The sequence below is a fragment of the Anopheles marshallii genome, chromosome 2, assembly GCF_943734725.1.
Source record: "Anopheles marshallii chromosome 2, idAnoMarsDA_429_01, whole genome shotgun sequence".
Lineage (NCBI taxonomy): Eukaryota > Metazoa > Arthropoda > Insecta > Diptera > Culicidae > Anopheles > Anopheles marshallii.
The window spans coordinates 69,582,471-69,600,279 of NC_071326.1; the positions used below are offsets into that span (position 1 = coordinate 69,582,471).

At 41.6% G+C, this 17,809-nt stretch overlaps 1 protein-coding gene across 1 annotated transcript in view; it reads right to left on the reverse strand.

The window, feature by feature from the left end:
- Positions 1 to 17,423, reverse strand: part of LOC128719010 (protein phosphatase 1 regulatory subunit 12B) — a 32,775-nt gene extending 15,352 nt beyond the window's left edge. Inside the window, exons 1-5 of the mRNA XM_053812630.1 lie at positions 17,312 to 17,423; positions 4,787 to 4,955; positions 417 to 863; positions 205 to 330; positions 51 to 126 (exon numbers count right to left, since the gene is read on the reverse strand). Of these exons, the coding sequence (XP_053668605.1) occupies positions 51 to 126; positions 205 to 330; positions 417 to 863; positions 4,787 to 4,955; positions 17,312 to 17,391 (898 nt within the window). The 5' untranslated portion in view covers positions 17,392 to 17,423. The remainder of the gene's footprint in view (positions 1 to 50; positions 127 to 204; positions 331 to 416; positions 864 to 4,786; positions 4,956 to 17,311) is intronic.
- Between the last annotated feature and the right edge of the window lie 386 nt (positions 17,424 to 17,809).

The following is a 17,809-nucleotide window of genomic DNA, read 5'->3' on the forward strand; positions in this document are numbered from 1 at the left end:
TTAAGCCATGATCTGAGTGGTTCAATGGTTTAACTCCTTTTCCCACTCACCGGAAGGTGTTTCGTCGTTCTTATTTTTGGCATTCAAATCGGCTCCACTTTGGGCAAGCATTTCCAGGACTTCCAGCTGCAAAGTTGAAGGTAGATGATGACATTATTTCATGATTGACAGAAGACGGCATTAACTTGTAATCGAGAAACTTACGTGACCCCAACAAGCTGCGGCATGAACCGGTGTCCAGAGATCGTTATCGACAGCATCGGTCGATGTGTGATGCTCCAGTAGGAACTCGACGACCCGTGTATACCCGTTCGCGGATGCTATGTGGAGCTGGAAAAAAATACAAAACAACCAACCAACATTAAGCATACAATATTCTGCTAACACTGCACGGATTATCCGGCACGGCCACTTACCGGCGTTGCACCCTGTGGATCCGGTATTTCTAAATCGCCCCCCTGCAGGGCAATGTCTTGCAGGTCGTGCAGCATCTGAGTTTCGGTAGCCGCTCGCGTCTCGTCGATCAACTCCTGCGTAACGCCCCGCTTCGACATTTCCGCTTCAATGTAATCGAGCGCTTCCTCGTCGTCGCAGATGTCATACGGCATGTTACCGTCCGCATTAACCGCCAGCAGGTTTGCACCACGTGCTATCAATATCTTTACCAGATTCAAATGTCCGCAGGTTGCAGCCGCATGCAGCGGTGTCCACCGCTCGCTGTCCTGTGCGTTCACGTTCGCACCGTAGTCGAGGAGCAGGTTCAACATTTCCGCATTGTCGTCGATGCAGCACTGATGCAGTGCCGTCAGTCCATCCATGTTCGTTGCATCCGGTGTGACACCCTTCTGGAGCAGCTTGGCCACCTGTAAAAGGGAACGAATAGAGACAGAGGGCATGACGTTACAATAGGCAGCAGGAAAAAATGTAAGTATTTTCAAAGGCACACGTTCTAGTTCGAACGACGCTAGAACCCTGTCGCTCTTCGCCGGAAGTAATCAAGAATGGTGAGGAGGAACGGAAAAGGATGCAAGTATCATTTCCCACAGTCGATAATGACCACTCATCAGGTGCTCATGTTTCAATGGTCCTGTTCCTTTCAAGAAAAATGCTCATACTAACCAACATTACATCATCATCATCAACACTATTTTAGTTAGTTGGCATGTTCCTCGTTTCATGTTCATAGACTCCGAGTGCTGCAGCGATACTTGGCTAGAGGCTGTGTCCAAACCAAAAGCAAGGACATGCTAACCCTTCGACGAAGGTCATACGAAAGCAGGGAATTGGTTTCCAAAGTCAAGCATGTTAGCTTTACTATACTTCTCCACCAACGCACTCTGGTACACCAAACAGCATAAAAGTCCACATGTACGGTAGTGTAACGGTTCACATATTCTTCGAGACAAGCACGCTGGACGGAGCAGTCGGCACCGAGATGTGCGCTGACGGTATATTTGTTCTTCTTCGCCGAGTGTTTGTTCGTTTCAGCAAGTCATCGCAAAAGCAAAGAATAGTTTAACAGAAAGGGTTTGCCAGAATTCCTGCTGTCAGACGTCTTATATTTCATCGGACGATATGTGCTACGTTGTTTTTTTTTCTTTTAGTGATGAATCGCGCAGAAGTTTTTCTTGTCAAGGGATGAAGTTTTATTTTCTCTTCTGCATAGTGACAAAACTTTGCTCCATGTAAAATGCTCCTTCCTATAGTATTCCCACCAGGATAAAAGTTTACGCTCGAGTCAATTGAAACGACTTGAAGTGAGGTTTGTGATTGAGGTACTGAAGCAAAACTTCCATAGTTCTACATAATTTGCTGGATATCTTATATGGCAAAGGGACAGTTAATTATAGCAAAAGCATTTGTATTCTTTAAACCCAAAAGCCGATAGATTACGTAGTTAATGTTTAACATCTAACCATCAATTCACGATCATCCTGCAGATACCTTCATCACGCTGCTAACAAATCAACGGTCGATGAATAATGACTAAATCTCATCGAATGCGGTAATTAATAGTTGAGTCACACTCATCCTAAGCTTATCGGATTAAACGTCCAATCTTTTCCGTTCCCCGGACACCACAGTTCGGACCCGGAGATGAAGAGATGTCTCATTCCATGGATTTGGACAGCGCACTGGAAAATTACAAAATTCAGCCCTTGACCTACCCGGCACGTGAGTGCTATTTCTGAAGCATCTCGCAGATCCAGCCCGGCATCTACAGTCCCAAGCCGATGCAGAATTGATCCCAGCGGGAGTTGATGAAACGAAGCGAAAGTAATTTATTTTCCATCCTGTAAATTCAGCCCCTGAGCGGCATAACGTTTTCTTTGGCAAGATGGAGCAGTTTGGTTCCACCAACTGCTGGGCGATAGGAAAATATACTACCCTTTCCGGTACACCAACCAAGCGGTGTATTGAAGGGATACCGGGATCATCTTTTAACGGCATTTGCACGACGTGCTGTGAATTGTATCTTGTCGGAGTGCCGGTGGGTGATGGAGTGATGTATTGTGGTTTTGAAGTGTTGTTTGTGGGTATATTGATTTCTTGCTAACGAATAAAGGGATACGGCTAGGGTATGTTTTGTCTGCAGAGATTCAAGGGAACAGAGATGCCATACCATGTTTGTATTTTTTTCCTCGCCTTCCACTTGTTTTACAACATTGCGGTTGGTCAAGGTGGATGTATTTCAGGGTCAGAGTAGAGTGTTGCACTCTCAATAGTTGGTGCGATACTTCAATCTGGTTTTTAATTGGTTTGTAACACCATTATGCACTGATTGAGTAATTGTTCGAAAATAGTTTCCTAACCAAAGCAAGTATTTTCATCACAAACCCAACTCGCATAAAGCAATAGTAATTGGCTACAAATAACCTTAACCTCACAAAGTGCATTCTCCGAAGACTAGTTTTATTATGCCGCTACCAAAACCGAAACCCTCACAAATATTCATTCCCTAAGCTGCCATCTGCTTTGTTTAGTGCTCGTTACTTTTCAGTTTTATGACACCGCTGACTACCCAGTGTAATGGAAATAATATAGACGGGGTAGTAAAATTTCGAAAATAAACATTCTCTACCGCAAAGTACACGAAGCAAATCGTCCTTCGGATTAATATGGGTGTGTTTATCGTGCATGGCACCGTGCAAAGAGACAAAACAGTGTATCTTCTTGGGAGAATATGTTGAAATGCCGTATAAAAACCACTAACGAGTGCGGTAAGAATTAAGCTGTTTTTTCCCTTTTCCGCGGTCGAGTTTGTCTATTTGGCAAAGCGCTACACGTACATTCGGCATTACCGAGCTTAACGGTCGATTAGCATTGCGAATTGTATTTAAATGAGGTCCTTCCTATTCGGGATGTGCTAGACATAATGGTAGGTGTGCAGGTTGCCATCCCACTCTCTAGTGTCCGTATATAAATGAGTTTTGATTCGCTTATGGTACGGTTGGCCTCATTCCTGCGTAAAGATATGCAAGCTTGTACATATTCTAACCCAACTGCTGCATAAAAATTGCGCCTTGGTTTGGAGTAAAGGACAACGATCGTTTCCTGATAGACATTAATTATCCGATACGTCTGTCCGGAGAACATAAAGCACCCAGCAGAAACCATTCCGATGAAGAACTCCTACATCCGCCTGCAAGGTATGCAACCGAATTACATCATGTAGTCACGCGGTGGTACTTCGCGTGACAAGTGAGCAAAATAGTGGAACCGTCTGCTACCAGCACGAAGAATATGGTTTGTGGAAAGCCGAACAGGAAATGGTCATTTTTCCTTCAAACTACAGCAGCACCTCCAGAATGCGGCCAGCGGTTGATAGATCATTCGTAGATGGTAACACAACTAACCTAGAAACGTAGCACACACGAACGTACGTCTTACACGATTTGGCACTGTTTTAACACACACCGCACGTGAAACGAATGTCCCCCGGCAACCATTGCAATCGTGGCAACCTGCACGTGTGCACTACTGTTGTACGGCAGAGCCGCATTTGGCAACGCGAAGAAATCATGGTCAATGCGACCTGACTAATAGCAACCGGAAGTGACCGAAGGAACTGTGTTGCAGGTCGACACAGAGTAAAAGTGATACGGTGACCTCATTCTGAACGATCCAGCAGGCGCGATTCACATCTACTTCCTGTTTCGCGTGCAGCTGAAGCCAACTTCCGTACGATCGAATTGTGAAACTAACAAAGACATTACAGAAAAAGTCACTGAGAAAAAGCAATGCGAACACTGAAGGGAGCTCACGTATGGCTATAAGAGAAGCTTCTCTAATGGGGATAGGCTTTTAGCACATGGATGACATCGTTCTATGGAACGATATCTACCAGCGTGATAACGATAGCTATCAGCGTGGTGTGAGTATTATTTTTTTGTGTACCTCTTTCAAGAAGCGATCCGAAACTTGGTCAAGTCCGTGTGAGAGAAAAGTTTTTCCACTAACCGGGGCAATTAAGCGAAAAGCTATAATAGGCAACTTTTAGCGATGCAGTTTTAGCGATATTGACTTTATGGTTGCTATTACTTTGAAGTATGATAAGAAAAGTTTTTGAATAACCTTTGAGCTACTTCGTTTGTATGATAGTAGTAGTAATTTTTTTGACCAAAAGAACTAGAAAACATCTCTAGAGTTCGCTATCTACAGAAAGGTTCAACACACAACTTCAAGACTTGAATCATACCCTTTGTTGATCTTCGTTCGTAGGCGTTTGCTATCCAATTAAAATCCCAATTTTCGCATATTTTCCCACCAACATTTAAATACAAACCTCTGCTATATCATTTCGTGCCGCGGCCTCCAACAGGACGACGCTATCCTCGAACGTGATGTGTCGCTTGTAAGAGGACGTCTGCGTCCCCATTCGATCCCGGCTCCGTTGCGCTTTTAGCCATTCTTTTTCCTTCTGTTTTGCAACCTTTAGCTGCTGTGCTCGGCGCCTGTAAAATAAAATGCAAATGGGATATATTAAACTTGTGTCTTTGTTTCATTTGTTTAAATTCGTGCTTTGATTTAATATGAGATAAATTGTAAAATTATGCGATGGGTATGATGGTTTGGAATAAATCAAACTTCACCCATATGCTATCCATTTTCACGACGATCTTTGTGTCGCACACGCGGAAAATGGTGCAATACGAACGAGAAAGGACAACTTCACCAACACATCTGGCAAGACCGTTGAACCACGCGGTGACCGTTACAAGTTGACGGTCAGCAATCGGGTTAATTACACGCGCAACCTTTGAAGGAAAATGGAAGGCAACCGGTACGGCGACCGTTTGTAACAGCCTTGACTTCAGGCCAACCCATCAATTCGATAGTTGACGACATGCAACTGCCATTGACGGTAAAGTGGCACTGGCAATTCTTACGTGCTGAGTCCCATTTTTCCAGTCCAATCCACTCGTGGCACGACCGTAGGACAGATAATCGGGCCCCCGGCGGGGTCGATGGGTGAGTTTAGTTGCACCACCGAAAGGCGTTTGGTGGAAAACTGGAAGTGCTAAAAATAAAGAAGGTTCCACTCACAGCACTGGCATGAGGCCAAGGTTTTGTTGTGCGGTCAAGAATTTGGTCCTTCGTGCTGTTTGGTGAGGCTTTTTTTTGTTTCACGCAACCGCCCATGAAAAGTGTGTTTCTTATTAATGAAGTTGGGTATCGTGGTCATTAGCATCCGGGCTGGGGTTGGACCTCGCACTGTGCAGGTTAGAGGGTGAGATGAACTCGTTTATCCTTGTGCCTTCTAGGAGGGTTCGTTTTCCATTCGTGTACGTACCTCGTGCGGGTAGGAAAAGGTAAACGTTTACGAGTGCATTTGGAACAAACAAACCTATCTTGTCGTGCCGTAAAGTCAACAGTACCGTAGAAACGAAATGAATGAGCTTTCGCCGTCTTTGATATAATTAATTCTTTCTCGCTTGTACCGATTTTGAAATATATTTGAATTTTATTTGTTGGAATTAAAGGCTTATCACAATAAAAAAAATGCTGCAACTTGAATAGATAATGGCTTTTTAACACGACTTATAATCATTACCCACCCCCAGATCCTGTTCAACGATCGTTTTTAAATTTGTTAAAGTCTAAATACAAATTTAATTTGGAGTCAATTAGTGAGGGCAGCAACAGAGGTACTTGCGTTGGTACCAATTGACCTTACGAGGAGGCGAGGATATGCTTTCATTTACAGGAAAAAAACAAGCTCAAATTGAGTTATTATTATTTTTGCCGAAAGCATCAAAACAATTTGTTGGATAACTTTCTTACTGCAGAACGAAACACGTAAGCTTTTTTTCACATTGTAAATTTTCCATTCCAAATATTATATTTCATCCAATTTGTTTCATACCCATTAAACTTGCATTAGTGAATACAATACTGTTAACGATTGGTGGTTTTTATGCAGAGTTTTGAAAACGAAGCACCAGGGTTTTGATTTCGTGCATGCATTGAAACATTCTTAGAAGGATGAAATAATGTTCCGAAATATATATTCGAAAACATCTAGGGTTAGTAAATATAAGTGATCCAATAAGGTTTGCCCAACCTTTGAATGAATATTTATTATATTTTATGCATATTCATAAATGGTCGGTGTACAAGAATATTTTTGTTTCGTTTTGAAGGGTGCCAAATTTATGAGGGTTGAACTTTTGCTGATAAATATTATAATAAAATGACTCGCTATGCTATTTTTTGGATACATTATTTAATAACTTAATCTGAAAGTAATCAAGATTATTTTCCTGCATAATTGCAATGCATAGTACATCTTTTACAACCCGTACTACTTCCTTTCACAGTCTGATCTTCATGCATTTATCTGCTCATGACAGACACAAATTGGGAATATGATAATAATACTTGAAGGAGACAGACTAGACAAAAAACGGAAATGTACAGCATTTAAGAAAGCTCTTTGCATTATTCAATCACAAACCATTGCACATTGTCACCGTGGCAGTTGGATGATTGATTGCACATCAAATGCACAACCACAAACCATTAGCGTGGTTTGCAAACGGAACTCCATCGCGGCCCATGTGCGACAAAAGCGACACAACAAAAAAAGCGAGCGGATAAATATTCCATCAACACATAACCACAATCATGGCAAAGGCCTTAAAGCACAGCGTGCTAAAGTCCGGTACAGATCATTCGAGGGTGAATTCTAGTAGAATCACGACCGGTATGATAGAAAATATTCACTGAATGCTAGCACGATTTCCATTTTCATTCCATTCCCAGCGGACGGGGCCGATGTCACTGGCACTGAGTGTCCTGCCGCAAACAACCAATCGGTCGCTCTCTATCTATCGGAGGCATTAGCGTGCCACTATAATGGAATGGACAAATTCATCATTTAACACGTTCATCAGACTCTCAGACACCGATGCGTTAAGCGACAGATTTTCCATAATTTCAACCCCCTGCTTTGGCTATAAGTAGTTCCCCGCCTTTCCCTCCGCATTCTGATGCTCTCGCACCGGGGGGACAGATAGCAGAGAGCCCACTTTACCAGCCATGATGCTTCAATCTGGTCTTGCACCAGAACTGAGGTGCAATTTATCGATCGACCGACCAAACGCTGTTTAACGCTCTGAGAGGGCCCGCAATGAGAAGGAGCAATGTGCACTTGATTGAATTTCATTTGAAGTTTTCGATCGGCTACTTGTTTTATATTCCGCGCAGAATGGACAGGTTGAAAGACGCGAGAAGAAGCAGCATTGCAAGCTTGAAAAAAAGCATAATTGTAGTATGCATCGAATACATTTTGGAAGAATTTATGTTGATGATTAATGCATTTAAATGCATTTACTAATCGATATATTAGTCTAACTTATTCTAAAGGTGATGTGCTATATGTATCTGTCGTTTTAAATGCGTTCTTGTACTTAAGTTTCATCAATAATTAAGCCCTTATATTTACGAGAGGTCGGTTCAGAACAGATTCGATTCACGTTCGTCTGTGTACAAAAATGAATGTAACGGCACAAGGCCAATGAACCGTACTCACATGTGAATGCTAGAACGCATGTAGAAATGACGCATACCAAAATAACCAATTAATTAAAATCACTTAAAGACTTTTGAGGTATGGTTCCCATCGTTTTGAAAATTGACTAAATAAGTTGATCTTTAACCTAACTCAAACTTAACTTTTGCGATAGAACTCCTGCTTTATTTCCGTCAACTCTTGCCAGAAAACAAACACCATTGTAATTACTTTAACATTAAAGTTTAGCAATTTCATCAATCACATCCAAACACATCCATCTCCTTCAAACAATAGGATGCTGCAACCGTGTGACCGTGGCCGACTCGCGAAAAAACAATCGAATATCCGATTTCGCGTCCCGTCCGTTGGTGGATGCGCAATTTGGACATGCAGTTTGCAGTGCCGGTACCGACGGAACTCACCGAACCAACACTAATTGCAATCATAAACACCAGCAGCCGTGATAAATGAATGAGAAACCGAAACGAATCCCGGAACGTGGCTTAGCATCTCTATTCTATTGTAATTAGAATCCAGACTAATACGAACAATCTTTTCGTAGTAGCGGGTAATATTTGTCTCAGTCGGTGCATTATTATCAATACAACATAGCAGGTTCAACAACAACAATCAACAATCACTACCCCGGGCCGTGTTGAATGCGGTTTGATTCAATTGTCCGTACGTATGTTAGTGGCACACAGCGGGGTCAGCCGGGTAGAAAATAAAATTCAACAATATGGCAGCATCGAAGACAACAAAACACGGTTCACCAAATAATCAACAAACGACGCTTTTAAATGCTTTTTTTTTCTTTACGGTCGAATTGTTTAGTGTCCGTTGGGAGTTTCTGTCTCGAGTTTTCCTTTTCTATATATATTAGAAATGAAACGGAACGGAAGCGTAATGAAACGAATCGAACCGTAACGGGGACGTTTACACACAAAAGATGAACGGTGCGCGGTATGCTTCTAGAAAGTGGCAAAAAAAAACACTATCAATGGGATGAACTTTGTTCAATTTCTGTATCGAAGCAATACAAAAAGCATGATTGTTTAAAATGTGTGTTAGAAATGAATTTCAACTAGATGAAATTTGAACTGGTAAAACCAGCACAAAATATAAATGCTATAAATTAAAAAATTATGATGCTATAATTCAAAATAATGATAATGCTGTTCACTCACGGTCTTCGGAACTCAACCCTAGTCGACGAAGTGAACAACACGGTTAAAAAGATATCTGCTTTACCTGATTACCTGTAGGTGGGGGTTTCAAGCGTTTTGTTCTACATTGAGGTGGTGTTTTCAGTTTGAATTTGAGTGTATCGTATCATATTAAAGTGTTTATTAAAGAACCAGCACGGATAAACGGACTCCCGCCTAATAGGTATCCACATATGTTTTATTTCATGTTACTTAAAAAAGCAAATTAACTACACTTTTAAAACAAGCTTCGGTTCACGAACTCGCTAAAAGCCATGCCCACGTAATGTAACTAAAAACAAGGACCATACATGCTTGCATACCATACGCTGGATTGAAATTGGATGTATCCACTACATTAAGCTAAATTGATAGCTTGACTGCTCGTTTCTCGGGAAGCTTCTCCGAGTTTCCCACTGTCAGCTAGATGCGACGGGCATCTTAACTAACGGAACGATGAAGCGACTTCGCCTCGTTCACAGATTCTTAATCAAGCGATAAAGTAGATGTTGATGACTTGTTTAGCTTCAGCAACATCGTAAGATGACCTTATAACCTGGAGCCAAGCGAAGAAATTCTCCTTCGCTTCGCACCGAATGCGTATAGTTTGTGTATAATTTTAAACTTCATCAACAATCTTTTCACGATCCAGCGGGAACGCGAAGATGCTACAGAAATGCACTTTTTTTATGTTGCTTACTTTACTCAATGCATCTTATTTGAAATGATGCTAAATTAGAGTTGGAACTTTTCACTTTATCTTACTAGAGCGCGAACGACAATATAACATGAAAAAAGGACACTGCTCTCACGAGTATTAATATGAAGCCAAACGGTGATATGATTGGACGAGAAGAGATCGTTAATCAAATGCATCAAACATTTGTTATCAAACACACTTGCCATGTTAAATGGATATGTAACAACTTACATCTCATTCGACACATCCACCCGCGAGACTGAAGCTTCATAGGTACTCAATGGATTTTTATGTGTTCCGTGCATCATTTTTCTGCCGATGTTTCGAATCGGTCGTAACGGACAGACGTGTGGCACGTTCATTCGTCACCCTTGAGCAATTAATCAATCGATTGCTCTCGACGGATGCAGTGTTTGCGAGCCATGTAACAGAGTATTTCATAATAAATAATGCGTTTAAAATACTTTCGTTCCGATCCGCCATTGCGTAATGCACGATTGCAGTCTACAGCATGCAATAATAGTTATAAATAACGGATAAGAAATAAATATGGAAATCATAAACGGTATTGCATCCATCTATCGTACACATTTCTTTGCAATCTCACATCCATTATTATCAGCTAGGGAGTCCGTGTAGTGTATGGTAATTTCTACCACAAAACGTGTAATGCTCCCGAACTGATAATGGTTGCTTACATTTAATTACGCTAATGAAAAACACATACCGGGAGGATACGCTATCAATGTGAGGTTTCTTAATTCTCAAGTCAATTTCTTTATTTTGCTCAAGATAAAAAAATTAGGCAAACTCAACAGAACCTTTTGGAACCATACCATTCAAGCAAAACGACGTAACCTTTCTTTAAAAAAGTCGCCTGAAATATTGAATACATCACGAGCAAAGAATAAAGCCGAGTTTATAACAGTCAAGTATAAACGATATTACACCCAATTCGATACGCTTTTACCGACGTTATAGCGATAGTGTATCACGAGGACCGGCTGTTTATATCATAAGTCTACGATGATCTTCAAAGCGGAATTCATAAGACGGACTCTCTCAACGGATGTCAAAACAAACAGAGAAAGCTTAACTACACATTCAAAATGGAACTAGGCTCAATAAAACTTAAGTACATGTGGTAAATAATACAACTTCTTGGGGGTTTAAGGAGTCAATAGGCATGAATCAAGATGCTATAAAAAGTTTATGTTGTTTTCAGCTCCTTTTTTTATTTCAAAATATTGTATTTGTACGGGAATGTAACTACCTTTTTACTAATGCTGATAACATATTATCTTGTTTTAACCTTTCAACCCATCTTAATTTAAATTTTTGAACAATCAGATTACCAGATACTAATTAGAATTCTTATCATCTTCATCATCAATTTAAATGTACAACTATCCTATTGTTAGATACATTTAACTCTAGAAAACCATTTGATAAGTCTACGACGACAACAGTTGTTCCACCAATAAACAAGATACACATCTCAGACAAATAAACGTAGCGAACATCCATCATGCTAAAGAGGAAGATAGCATCGATGTGATCAACGAGCTATTACTACTACGTACACACTTTAATATCATACTCAAACAGCAACCTCTCCGGCATTAGTTCGCCAGGGGGTAGATACCACCTAATTGTACTTAGGTGTGTAGGGTGAGTGCAACTTGGAGCAAAATTAATTGCAACGCTGATAAGCGAAACAACACGTGCAGCACAAAACGAAAAGTTCATGAACGGTTGTGCGGTACAGGATGTGGTCGTGATAGAAAAGTGGCAATAGTATGCACGAATATAGACACACCAAACCGGCGACGGACGAAAGCGAAATGGAAAGTTGTATAGAAGAACGCCACTTTCCAAGAAATTTCATCTGCTAATGATCACGAAATTTAGAACATAACAAAAAAAAACGACGGCACACTCACGTCCAGAACCAAAACAATCTGTGGCCAGTCCTTGAGCTGTCATGTCCGACACAACTTGTGACGATTGCAAATTACGGAGACGGGTTTCGGATGGCACTGCGAATGACACGATCTTCCATTACCATTCGCTAGAGAGGCACGGCCCAGACAGACACATGTTTGGTTGATGGGTCATTATCTTTGCGATAAATGCATCACGTTTCATAGTTTTATAAGAGTAAAATGATATTTATGTATTTCTACTGTTTTTTTGTGTAAATGGATTTTTTTTTCATCATCTGAAATATTGGACATTGCGTATTAGGGGAGATGGATTCTCAATACCCATGTTGGGAAATTTCAAATGAATTATAGCAAGTGAATTAGGAATGAATTACAGTAACAGACAATGCAAACAGTAGCTGTTCGTAAATCAAGGGAGTTACACACGATTTTTAAAAGACTTTTATCTCAAATATTTGCACAACATAACTTTTAAAGGTCAAACTGCTATAAAGAATTGGAATTTGTTAAGGTAATCCGTTCCATCATAGAAAATTTACTATGCATTGTGGCATTAAAGATTGCATTTTTTTAAATCGTATAACTCTTATCTATAGTATTTTATCTCTTAAAACATTACACGCAAATGCATGGGCACAATGCACAGTTACTGGCAATAAATATAACATTTTAACAATTGCTTTATAGCTGCTTTTAGCACCATCACATCCATCCCGGACACAACTTTATTGCAGTTCATCTTTCACACTGCGCGACAGTGAAGTTTCATGTGTGTTTTCAAATAAATCTTCAAGAGAGAGAGAGAGCTATTGCCATAAAAGTTATTAGACATTGAAGTTTGCTTTTGCTTGGTACGATGATACGGTAAGATAGAAAACAGTTACTTTACAGTGCGCTAGCAACAGCAACAAACCCTTCAGAGGTGGCAAAACAGTGGCAAAAACAAGCAAAACGTATCTGTTACGAACCGGAAATACACTTCTGGACCGGTTTCGCAAAAGATATGTGAACATACAGTAAAATAGCATCGTAGGAAGTGTCCTGACTTGTTGTGGCTCGGGAGAAAAGCACTATTGTTGGTTTCAAACTCGAACTAGATGTATTTCATGGGAAAAAGGAAAAACTAACACTCGGAAATAATACCACAAGATAGAAAACAGAAAAGCTGCTTTTTCTGTGTCTATCGGAAGCCACACTGTCCTATGCCAGCGAAGCCTTAGAGAACTGGGGTTTTTTTGCAACTAAACAGTACAAATGGTCCCAGACGAAGGATATTACCGGTGGAACTAAGCGAAAAACATCACCAAACACAACAGAGAGAGGGAGAGAGAACGGGGATAAACTTTTGTCCTGATGTTCCGGACATCTGAAAGCTGCAGTTTGCAGTTGGTCATGTGTAGTTTCTCGGATTTTTATGAGCGCCACTGCTCAGTGCTAGGTTACAGAGGTGTAAGGTTGTCAGCTAGACAATGATGGATGGGATAATAATGATTTTACGAGCTGTTAAATTTAGCTTCATAAATAATTTCCCCCATTCCGTTCGTTTTTATTCTCACAAGGGCATAACTTGTTTAATGCTACAATACTAAACACAGCACTAAAGAGCGTTAAATGTCGTGTACAGTGGTAGTATATGCAGTAGTGTAACAAATACAACAAGTAAATAGCATTAAGTAATACATTATAGCATGTATGTCTGAGAAATTATAGCATGGGTGATTGTTGTAAAGATGAATGTCTAAGGTGAGCGACACCTTACACTAACATCATTGAAGTACCATAAAAATGCTTATTTAATATGAAAAATCTAACTAAATCGATCAAACTCGAATCGATTTTGTGACACAAGCATTTAATGAAAACTTTGCAACGATGTTTGCTAACATGAAATACATTTTGATTTACGATTATAACGTCATCACCGCCACAGATCTAGGCCCGAAGAATACAAAGTTATTTTAACCAATCAAACCCCCATTTGACGAACACGTGACAGTTTCCACTTTTGAAGAGGGTTTGTTATTTATATGGCAACGTATGGATGGGCAAAAGATGACATCCCAGGCGGTAAGATCGGGAAGCAGACAGTCATGGGTTTGATATATTTTTGGTTCTAACAAGCTGACGATAATTGCTTGGATAGACACATTTTGCTTTTTGACATGTGTGTATTGTGTTGTTTTGCGATAAAAGCCATACACACACAAACGGGGGGCGAACAACTACATGGAGTGCCTGTACATTATAACCTCTGCAGCATGTAGTTAACGCGTGTCACGAGGATGATTGTGTCATTCAATGAACAGCTGAACAGAGTGGACAAGATAAAAAAAATTAAGTGTAGACATACAGTTAATACAAAGCTGTAAACACATTTCAAAAAAGGTGTTAAAATCTACTAAGCAAGGCGTATACATCATAAATTTTAATGCATTTATTTAACATTACAGTAATCCAAGTTCATTCACTCGAATTGAGCTCGCTCGTGTAGTATTTAAATCTATTGATTTATATTGTAGCCCAGTATGATCCAATTTTCATTAACATATCGAAACATTACAGTCGATAAAACCAATCACAACCTCCCAAGACGTGCATAAATAATAACAAGCCTGTGAAAAGTGCGATGTTTTCCACACGGTTACCTACGCATGTAAATATTCAATTTTGCACCTAATTAGAAATTCATAGCGCCAAATGACAACGTTCACGTTCAGGCGTACACGAAACAAATACTGCACAAAACGTAAGAGATTAAAAACAAAATCCTCCATTGTTTCCTTTTCGTGTCCTTTTATTGGCTATTAAACGCTTGAGATGGCTGGAAAGAAGACCCCAGAATTCCCAGAAGACTACCCTCGACATACGCAAACACCTAGCAAGGAAGCCAGCTTGATGCATTAAGCACTCAATGTTGATTAAAATGTGTTTTCTCCGGGTCTTCATGTACTTTGGCCTGATTTATACTCCACCACAGGTACACGTATGAATATGCTTGTGCCACACATAATTGGCGCCCACGCGCGCATCACACACAAACACACAACCAAAGGTGAATGTTAGCCGGTAATGAGCGATGGGACGAATTAGCATAATTATGCTTCATCTCAGCAGCTTCAAGGAACGAACAAGGTATGTGGTTGAAGGTTAGTTAAATTAAATACTGCCGCTCAGCCATCTGCTCCCATCGCGTTCATCACAGGGCAAATGAAAAAAAAGGCGGTGCTCACAGCGCGGAAGGAGATGTTTTGGTGACATTTTCACACAATGTGGCATCCGCATGAGGTCACCATAATAATTTAATAAGCGAAGTTTAATTAGAGTTGCTCGGTACAGATTGAAAAGATAAAGAAATTTCAGTGGGTGAGGGGGTTTTTTTTTTCTTGCATATTATTCTTTACTTGTATCGTTGGCAGGTTTTGCCACGTTGATGTTTTGAGCGACTGCGACCAACGCCGGCACCTCCACTAACGCCATTTTGCACCTCCGGTAGACGGTACTGCATTCTGAACGACACTGATGGAATGTTGTGCTTTGCTTGCGAATTAAACTTTTTTCTCTCGAAAAAAAAAATTCTAGCTCAATTTAGATACTTCGCGTTTTATTACGTAGTAGTGATGATGAAACTTTTACGTATTTTTTTCGTCCAATTTGCATGTCACATTACTTTCCCATCGATAGCTAAAGTCGATCGAGCCAATATGATGCCTTTTATTGATTGATTTTTAAACTTTCATCACGTTTTGTTGATGTCACACTCCAAACTTTGCCGAGCGAAGCCGTTTTAGCGTATTGCACCGAGTGTGGGATGGTACACAAGCCGATAAGAAACAGAAAACCTTCACCAACTAATGCACCGGAATGTTGCACTGGGAGAGATTTATGATCGGCAAAAATGAAAGAAAAAAAAACACACACACATACAAAACACCGACACAGACAGACACTTTTGTCACATTCGCAACACCTGTCCGCTAGTCAAGCTGCTGCCTGCTGTACGCACTATCACCGCGCGCGAGTAGTTTGCACGGAAAGCCTAAAATTCGTTCGAGCCTACCGAACCCGGACCCGGATCGTACTGCACTGAACCGGATGCGCGGCCCACCAGCCCACCAGACGACCGCGAGAGGAGCGCGACTTTGTTTTCGTAATGAGTCAATTTTCACGATTTACCAACGACCGAACAGATGACCGGCCGAAGTACGACGGGGCCTTCGCCGTGGGGTTTTCGATTGGCATTGGCACTGGCCGACGGCCGATAGCTCCGACCCTCCACGGGGCAAAGGGGTGTGCACGGAATTAAGGTGGGCCGGCGGGAGGGAAAAAGCAACACCGAGGGAGCACTTTAGGGTGGCCAAGTTTTGAGAAAACCCCCAAACTAACATCTTCATTGCTTTCGTAAGCAGCAGCAGCAGCAGCAAGAAAGGGAAACACAAATCGTTCACCAACCACCAAAGAAAGAAAAACCTTTCCACCCCTAATACGGCAATACGGACGAGGAAAACATCCGCTGCAACAACAAAATATGAAAGCTGAAGCTAAAAAAGACCAACAGATTAAGAAAAAAATACTGACTCCCGAAATGATAAGCGCAAGTCGAAACGAGTGCGGTAAGGCGATTGCAGCGCGATGAGGGTGGAATAGAAAACACTAACAAAATAAACACGCACACCAGCGCGAGCGCGCGCATACGAATGAATGGATGAGCGCACGTGGTACGGATGACGGAAGAAAGTTTTCACGCATATACGCCAAACAGCAGCGGCACGGTATACAGCGAAAATGGGGAAAAATAACAGAAGAAAAATCGACGAATAAAGAAAGCAAACACCCTGGGCAGGGTGTATAAAATAGCGAAGGGCGACAAGGGAAAGAGCCAAAGTCAAAGGAAATGTAAAGAAAGAGACCGACAGCTCGAAAGCCAACCGTGCGCACTAAGCTAACTGCACTTGCAACTGTGTGTATGATTTAAACTCACCACCCCGAATAATAATACAGCAAACGGAGCGGCTAAGTTAAACGGGAGCCATCCGTTTTGGGGCAAAACAAAATGAGAAGAAAAAAAAAACACACGACGCATGATAAAAAGCGCAAAAAGAGCACAAAACAACTTTACGAAAGCTTCACCAGTACGGGTTTCAAGCCCGTAATCGGTTTGTGGCTGTGTGCGGCACGCATTTGAAACACGCTTCGGGCGCTAAACGAATTAATGACACCACTTAGAGACATTTGCGCATTAGTATAACTTCGAACTTAGCCGGGGCACACCACCGAAACAAAACACACCACAGCAACAGTAAAACACACGGCTGTTGGCAAACTGAAAACTAATAAACGCTGCACGCACACTACCCCGCGGGGGGAGGGACGCAATAAAAGGGCAGCAAACTATGGTAACTAAAACAAACTGGAATGGGAAACAAAAACCGCAAACGCTACTTACATGCGCGCGAGATGCAGCCGGTCCTGCGTGGAGAGATGCTCGACCTGAGCCATCTCGGCGACTAAATCGGCGTGCTCCATCTTGCCGATGTTGAAGCTCAGCTTGCGGCTCCCGCCACCGGGGGCGCTGGTGCCGGAGCACGCGGAAGGATGGTAGCGGCTGCCGGGGGCCGCTGTTGCGGTTATGATGATGTTTGCCGCCGTTGCTGCACACTACTGCTTACCACCCGCACTGTCGTTTACCGGACGCTACACATCTAGACACACGTACACACATTGGACACACGGACACACGTTACCTATAACGCACACAAACACACACAAACATGAACACGTGCCGACGTTTATTTGGCCATCGGGGATAGCGCACTCGTTTCACTTCTTCTCTGTTTATTTTTCGTTTGAAGTATGCTAGTTAGGGAGTATATTCCGGGCTACAATGAAAGGAAAGCAAGGGGAAGCGGTGTGTTATACTATGGCGACGCACTTTAAGATGACT